Raw genomic sequence first — 8,382 nt, 5'->3', positions numbered from 1 at the left:
GATTCATGTCACATGACCACGGAGGTTTTTTTGCAAACAGATTGATGTCTGCTAGCGTGCAGAATGTTGTGCGTGGATGCTGCCGGCAGCATCTTTTAGGTACCCGCTGGGCCATAATTTGCAGAATCAATGTGATTACATTTTTAGTGCACTAGTTGATTAAAAATAAAGATGTAGGAAACAAAGCACCTCTTTGACCTTGCTCTTGACAATTACAGGTAGGTATTCACAGTAAAGATGATGTTTGGGGCTTTTATGATCCACAATCACTGACCAATAGAAGACTCTGAAATCAGTCCACGATGACCCTTCCAGAGGACATCTCTCCTCCTCATAGCAGACACACTGTACTCAGAGCGGAGTGGGAGGACGGATTGGAGAACTCGACAAAGCCGCCTCACCGAACACATTGGTGTAGGAGGATTTCAGGAACTGGACGTAATTTTGCATGCTGCGATTGGTGCTTTCCGACTGCTCCAGCCTGTCCTTTAGATCTTGGAGGCGACTCTGGAAACGGCGCTCTGCCTAAAATGAGGAGTCCCAAAAACGAAATGAAATGACTCTGGTGTAAGTGAACCGGAAAGCGTTACAAGCAGATTGGAGCTGGCAGGTGTCCTTTACACAGCAAACAATGACAGCAGGAAGTCAAAACCAAATACTCCAATCTGCAAACTAAAACCGCACATCAAGTCACCTGCCAGTGCTGAATCCACTGCACCATGTAAGGGACAAGATAAAAGGAGAGGCAAGTGAGGCTTCGGTTAGGGATAGCAAAGGCTAATTCACATAAGAAAAAATACTTTAAAATCCCAACTCAACTTTTATTTTAAAACAGCTAATTACATTCTAGATAAATCAAAACAAAAGGTGATCAAAGTCTTACAGTTAAAGGAGAACTATGGGGTCAGGGCTTTTCCCCATAGTTCTCCTAAGGGTAACGGGAGGACACAAACTAGTGTTCTCCTGTCACCCAAAGCGGTATACTGAGACGCTGCAGCCGGGACAATACTGTCTGTATCCGCCCAGCTGCGTGATTGACAGCTGGCTCTGCCTATCTAGAGGCAGAGCCAGCTGTACCCGCCCCCTCCCCCGTCCGTTCCGCCCGTCAGCGCTGGAGGATCGGACAGGGGAGGGGGGAATACCTGCAGGGAGCCGTGAGTGACAGTCACCGCTCTCTGCAGGGACAGGATCAAGAAGTGAGGTATTTTGTACTCTGTGGAAGCTTTCTCAAGGTGACTTAATCCTAAAAATACATTCAAGTACCTTAACTATTAAAGGAGAACTATGAGGTGAGTGCTTTTCACTCCCCTCATAGTTCTAGCCGACCTGTGACAATGAGACTGCCACAGGTCGGCTCCGTAGATCGGGAGGTGAGCGAACACATACCGGGTTCGCTCGCCTTTCGATCCTGTCACGGCTCTCTGCAGTGACAGGGGGAGGGGCTGGATTCCCCTCTCCCCGCCAGCGCTGACTGGCGGAACGGACAGGGGAGGGGGCGGGTACAGCTGTCACTCACGCAGCTGGGCGGATCCCGTCATCTAAGTCGGGATCCGCTCCGGCGTCTCAGTATACTGAGCTTAGGGTAACGGGAGGACGCTAGTTTGTGTCCTCCCGTTACCCTAAGGAGAACTATGGGGAAAAACACAGACCCCATAGTTCTTCTTTAACAATAATGTATCTTATTTGTGTATCACTCGGCTGTAGATCCTCCAATCATCTCTGAATTGGTGCCGACACTGTCCTTCCTTCTGAAGGGTGGCTACTTTTGTTCCCCATGGTCCCTGTGTGTGTTGTAAAGTAGTCACCGCTCCAAGCTCCCTCCCGGGTTGGGCTACGATCTCAATACAAATTAGTAATCTAGACACGAGATTGTAGTCAAGCTCACTCCTGTGATAGGAGTGAGCTTGAAACGGATCCATGGAGAACAAAAGTAGCCCCCCTCCAGAAGGAAGGACAGTGTCAGAGATGATTTGAGGATCTACAGCCGAGTGATACACAAATAAGATACGGTACATTTCCTGTAATAGTTGAGGTACTTGAATAAATTTTTAAGATTTAACTCCGGAGTTTAGTGTCACTTTATTGAAATTAACTGAAAGACTTTGAGCATGTTTTGTTTTGATGCAACTGGAAAGTGAATTTAAACGAATGGTTCAGTTTGGCTTTGAAATGAACCTGAGCTTTACTCATGCAGGGCAAAGTAACAGGCTCTCTTTAATGCCAGCCCCATAAGCTGCTTATACTCCCCTTTGCTCCCCATTCACTCTGTTTGGCCACTGGGAGCAAAGATAGAAAGACCTGTGTCAGCTCTTAGATCTGCTGGAAGCTTACACTGAGCTAAGGATTCTTTCCCTGTCCCCATGTGACAGCACTGGCTGACTGAGTGGCCAATCACCAAACCTTAGGGTGGTCATGTGAGAGGAGGGGCGGGGGTGAGTAACATGCACCTTCTTACATTGAAGTGCAGGGTATTTCTATTTGCTGCCAGCGAATGAACGGAAGGTATATTATTAGGTATGTTCTAAAAATGCATTGGGATTTTGCAGCCGGTTAAAGGAGAACTATGGTGTGTGAAAATCACTCATCCTCATAATTCGAGCCGACGTGTGACAATGAAACGGTCACAGGTCGCCTCAATAGATCGAGAAGTGAGCGAACACATACCGTCGCTCGCTCACTTCTCGATCATCTCTCTGCAGAGAGCCGTGACCCTCACTCACAGCTCCCTCCAGGGATTCCCCCCTCCGATCTTCCAGCGCTGACTGGCGGAACGGACGGGGGAGGGGGTGGGTACAGCTGGCTCTGCCTCTAGATAGGCAGAGCCAGCTGTCAATCACGCAGCTGGGTCAATCTCGACAGTAATGTCGGGATCCATCCTGGCTGCGGCGGTCTCAGTATACTGTGAGCTGTCGCTCATATATAGATATAGATATACTGAGCTTTGGGTCACGGGAGGAGGTTAATATATGTGACCCTTAGGAGAACTATGGGGAAAAACACTTACCCCATAGTTCTCCTTTAAGATGCAAACCATGCTGAGCAGAGTTCTTTATTAAAAATCCAGAAACCATCCTCATGATAACTTACATCGTCTCTGCTGCGTCGGAACTGGTTGAGTTCCGTCTTGGCCCTGCTCAGTTGTGTCTCCAGCTCAAGTGTTTTAGCCTGTGTCACCCTCTCTTTGGATGTCGCTCGTTCTTTGGTCTGGTCCACCTAGTGAAAGTTTCATAAAAGTTATGTAACATCTGCTGGAGCCAAGCACAGATACAGAGGACAAGCACAGGGGTGACTTACATGTCTCCGGGACTCTTCGATGGCCGCCTCCAGCTGCCGAGACAGGGAAGCACAATCCCGGGACTTTTCCTCCAGTCTCAGCTGGTTCTGATGGATCGTCTCTTCCCGCTTGGCCACAACTTGGAGGAGTTCTCTGTTTTGTGCTCCAGCGTCCTCCAATCTCCTAATAAAAGCAACACAAATCTTCAGTATGACCACATTTTTTGTGGGACACACAGCTTTTTTTGGGTGGTATATAATCACCACTGGGAAGGGGGTGGGGGATGTTTTCCCTACTTTATGTTATAAAACATTTATTCTTACCCATATTTTTGGTAAAATATAAAAGACGGGGTCACGTCGGGTAAATATACATCACTTCCTGCATTCGGGGACCGGAGAGGAGATCAGAGGGAGATCGTGTACTGAACTTCCTTTGATCTCCTGTCACAGAGCAGCCATGCCGTTCTTGGCCGCACCGGGCACAGCGGACCTCGGGACGGGCAACGGCAGTGACAGCAGCAGCTGCGTGGGGGGGTTTGTAAAATCGCAGCCAATACAAGCGATCGGGCGTATCTACAGACGCTCAATCGCTTGAATGTAAACCGCCATCCAAGAAGCTCCTGGCCGGCCAGTTAATTACAACAACCGGCTGGGAAGCTACTCATCCGGCTCCGGCGTCCTCTAGTCAGAGATGAGAGGACAAGTAGATTTTCCAAGCCCTGGGCACGTTGTTTTTGTTTTCTGTTCCCTTTGGTGAGATTTACACCTCTCCTTCCATGGGGTCACCAGGACAGAAATGAGGGGGGAATCTTAAGAGTGTATAACAGGTTTAAATACCAGCGCCCCATAGCTATCGCTGAACACCAGGCGATGCGTTTCATCCAGTTATGTAACATAACATGAATTTTGACTGTGCGAATCGAATGACGAGTCCCACTAACTTCAGCAGAGACAAATTCTAAAATGTGCAGGAAAACAACGTGCCTGCATGTGCTGCTTCCATGTGGGCTGGATTTGGTGAGGTATTGCTCCCGTGCTGCCACAAATGCTGCTTAAAAGTCACCAGTGAGAGGGTGACGTCTCACTCATCCAGCCTTGAGGATGCAACGCATACAAGCAGATCATTATTTCTATTCCTTCCTGCATAGAGATCCGGTTATCATCAATGCACTATGTTTTCTTTACTGTGAAGTCACAGGCTAAAGTGTGCCCTGGATAAGGTTGCAGGATAGACTACAGAAGGGTCTTGGATCTGGATCAAAAAATTGGCTGAACAGAATTACAATCTATTTGGCAGCTAAAGACTCATCTCTTCAGGAAGCCCATCCCACCTCAACCTGACCACTGAACCATCACATTCTCAAACAATTCATCCCCACACAGCTACCTCCTCATGTATCACTGGCCCCTCCCTTTTATATTGTAAGCCCTCAGGGGCAGGGCCCTCCTTAACATCTTGTCTTAAATTGTATTGTGATTGTAATGTCTTACTTATATTGTAAAGCGCTGCGCAAACTGTTGGCGCTATATAAATACTATGTAATAATAATAATTTCCATGCAGCATACACTGTACATACTGCATTTTTATCTTTTTGACTGAAGGCGATTATACACACACATCTCCAAAATAGAACTTCCGGGGGTCACTCCAATAATCCTAACTCCGCCAACTCAAATGTTGCATTTAATCTTTTCACCGAAGGTGTGCGGTCAGCGAAATCCACTCATTTTACACACACTTCAGGCCTAATTTAAATGTCATCGGTTGTAGGAAACCACAACGTTTGTACCTCTCCAGCTCTTCCAGTTTCATAGATAGAAGCTTGTTCTCTTCCATTGCGGACTGGTAGCGGTCCCTTGTAGACTCCATCTTGTCTCCCTGCTGCTCCATCTGCACAGTTATATAAAAAGGTTTTTGTTGTTTGGGTTACTTATTTATTACCGCGTGATGAAAAATGACAGCGTCTGAAAACTGGCCTGTTTTTGGTGCAGGAGTCTTGGCACCAGTAGCTTTCATCGTATGTGTTATACACTTTCAACGCCCGAAAAAGAAATACTCATTTTCCGACTCCTAATCTCAACATACCAAGTACATAGAATGTAACAGTCTAGTGTGATGGCACTTATTTTTATTTATATGTATTTCTCGTAACTCAAAGTATTGTTGATCTACAATGGCCACATAACAAAACCCCAATTCAGTTTCAGGAAAATAATCTTTGGTCTGCATATATAATTACGGGTCTAAATAGGATTAAATATGTTAAAGTGTATTTATTAATAATGCCGGTGTTCTATCAAAGATTGTGACTGGGTTGGAATGTGTGACCGGTTACGTGGTCAAACATTTTAACGTAATCCCACCCATTTTTTCCGGCGTTAAATTATGTGACCAGCAAAAGGTGTAGAATTCCAACACTTTCTCAGCTGTTCAGGGCAGATCGGCATGGCAGATGGTATGTAGAGGAGAACCGATCTGCCCTGGAACAGCTGATCGGTCCGGAAATGTCACTTCTATCTGACTTTGTGAGTGCGATCTGACATTTCACAAAGTCGGATAGAAGTGAGATTTCAGGACCAATCAGCTGTTCCAGGGCATATCGGTTCTCCTGTACATACCATCTGTGATGCCGATCTGCCCTGCAACAGCTGAGAAAACTTGGAATTCTACACCTTTTGCTGGTCACATATTCCACCGCCGAAAAACTGGGCGGGATTAGGTGAAAATGTGTGACCACGTCATCGGTCACACATTCTAACGCAGTCACAAACTTTGATAGAACACCTGCAAACACATTTAGGGCATAATTTACACAGGAGCCGCTCTCGAGACTCAGAGTGGAAGCCAGCTGGCAATATGTCAGTTGAGCCAAGGCAGAGGTGGAAGAGAACCAGTGCATGTGGGATCCACCATAGGAACTTAGAAGTTGTTTAGGGAATTCCTTGTACGCCCAAGCTTCACTAGTGGTTAGGAAAAGTACCAAGTCCTATTCATTACTAGAAGTAAAAGGGTGCATGCATGATGCAACGCCGTTACCTACTAATGTCCAAATTGTTTATATTTAAAACATTAACTTACTGTTTCATATACTCAGAAATATAACGCATTATCGTTCCTCAGAATAACCAAAAAACAATACAAATATCCAGCTGTAAAGGAACACTGACACCCAATAATGATATTGATCTAATCATTCTATTGCTGCCTTTCCATATCTGGTTTGATTAAAAATGTAATTATATATATTTTTTATAATTGTTTTATGAAAAACCTAATAATAGAAAATAGCATAACATTCGAGAGTACAGCGGCATAGGGGAGCACACGTGGCTGAACTTAGAAGGTGGAAAATTACAATTGTGATCAGCAAGTAGTAGCCTTCAAGCCACTCAAGTGTGGCCCAGCCATCCAGGACAGAGATTAGAATACAATAAAATATTGGTGGGAGATGCAGGACCACAAAAGCACTAACAGCATCTAACAGTCACATGGGTTGGTCCAGATGTCCCTCAAGTGCGGGGTCCCATCCCAGGTAGCGAAAAGGATCAAAGACAAAATAGTCTTCTAGCACTATAAATCATAATCAGACAGGAATGACAATGAGGTAGACCTGGCCGCTGCATGTGGAACAAGTAAAAGTGGTCATAAAAAGCAAAGAAAAGAAAACGGGGAAGCCTGCGTGGTGACGCAGCCCAGAGGGGAGGGTGTAAATGGGTAGAATGACATTGTGTGGTATGGCTATGAAGAGGACCTCTGATGCTGGGCCGAGGAGTCAGGGGCAGTACGGAAGTGTGAAGAGGGTAAATAGAACTTAGGGGCACTTTTCTATACAGGGACCCATAGAAAAAAAAAAAGAGAGCTGGAGTTCTTCTTTAAAGGAGCACTATGAGGCGAGTGAAAATCACTCATCCTCATAGTTCGAGCCGACGTGTGACAATGAAGCTGTCACACGTCGGCTCAATAGATCGGGAAGTGATCGAACACATACCGTCGCTCGCTCACTTCTCCAGCATCTTCCTGCAGAGAGCCGTGACTGTCACTCACCGCTCCCTGCAGGAATTCCCCCCCTCCCCGATCCTCCAGCGCTGACTGGAGGAACAGACAGGAAGGGTGCGGGTACAGCTGGCTCTGCCTCTAGATAGGCAGAGCCAGCTGTCACTCACGCAGCTGGGTGGATCTCGACAGTATTGTTGGGATCCGTCCCGGCTGCGGTGGTCTCAGTATAGCTCGAGCTGTAGCTCGCTATATACTGAGCTTTGGGTGACGGGAGGACGCTAGTAGATGTCCTCCCGTGACCCTGAGGAGAACTATGGGGAAAAACACTGACCCCATAGTTCTCTTTTAAGTAAAATCCTGCAATGCTTTATATAGAAGCCACTAACCCAGTTTAAGGTGGATAATAGTATTCTGAATAAGTATTTTGAATACTGAAAGGCACCAGATACACTGTTTTCCCATTAATACCACTGACTGCCTTTTGTGTCTAAATAAAGCAGGCAAACAATGAACAACTTATATTAGCAGTAGCTCCCCTACATTTGGCTGCTTGTTCCTACCTGATTGGTCAGTCACTCTGCAGACTATGGCATGAAATAGGTCACTTTTAAAAACTAAGCTGAGGAAATACGTGTGCTGTTTTTTAAGACTTAGCAGAGTTTAAATGGCCAGACTATGAATATGTGACACGCAGTAAAAGAGCTTTAAAACAAGCCCACACTGACGTCTGTAGCTACATGTAGTATGGAATCATTCATTCTCATATCACAAGAGAGATTCGGAACTCTGGCTATATGAGGTAGTAGATTTAGCTTAGCTTACTAGCACCAGCTGATGTTTCCATCAGAGGGTTAGCAGGTTGCCAAGTCCCTACTGCCATAGAAAATAAGGAGGAGAGTAGCTGAGATTTCAGTCCCCTGTTGTCTAGTGTGAAAATTAAATTCTCCACAATGCCTATAGCTACAGAGGTGAATGAAGACTTGTTTGAATGGTGAACTCCGGGTAACAAAAAACTACCCTTGCAGTGGGTCCCTGTCTGCACTGCAAGGGTTAGCTGCTTGTTTTGCCTAGGAGATGATTAATAGGGTGATATACTTACATGTTTCC

At 45.9% G+C, this 8,382-nt stretch overlaps 1 protein-coding gene across 1 annotated transcript in view; it reads right to left on the bottom strand.

Moving 5' to 3' along the window:
- Positions 1-351: 351 nt before the first annotated feature.
- ODF2 (outer dense fiber of sperm tails 2) overlaps positions 352-8,382 on the bottom strand; it is a 34,043-nt gene continuing 26,012 nt past the window's right edge. The window contains exons 17-20 of the mRNA XM_018565519.1: positions 5,069-5,169; positions 3,295-3,457; positions 3,088-3,213; positions 352-525 (exon numbers count right to left, since the gene is read on the bottom strand). Of these exons, the coding sequence (XP_018421021.1) occupies positions 352-525; positions 3,088-3,213; positions 3,295-3,457; positions 5,069-5,169 (564 nt within the window). The remainder of the gene's footprint in view (positions 526-3,087; positions 3,214-3,294; positions 3,458-5,068; positions 5,170-8,382) is intronic.

The sequence above is a fragment of the Nanorana parkeri genome, unplaced genomic scaffold, assembly GCF_000935625.1.
Source record: "Nanorana parkeri isolate BGI_ZX_2015 unplaced genomic scaffold, ASM93562v1 scaffold854, whole genome shotgun sequence".
Classification (NCBI taxonomy): domain Eukaryota; kingdom Metazoa; phylum Chordata; class Amphibia; order Anura; family Dicroglossidae; genus Nanorana; species Nanorana parkeri.
The sequence above is the reverse complement of the archived record's forward strand: the minus strand, read 5'-3'. Positions and strand labels throughout refer to the sequence as shown.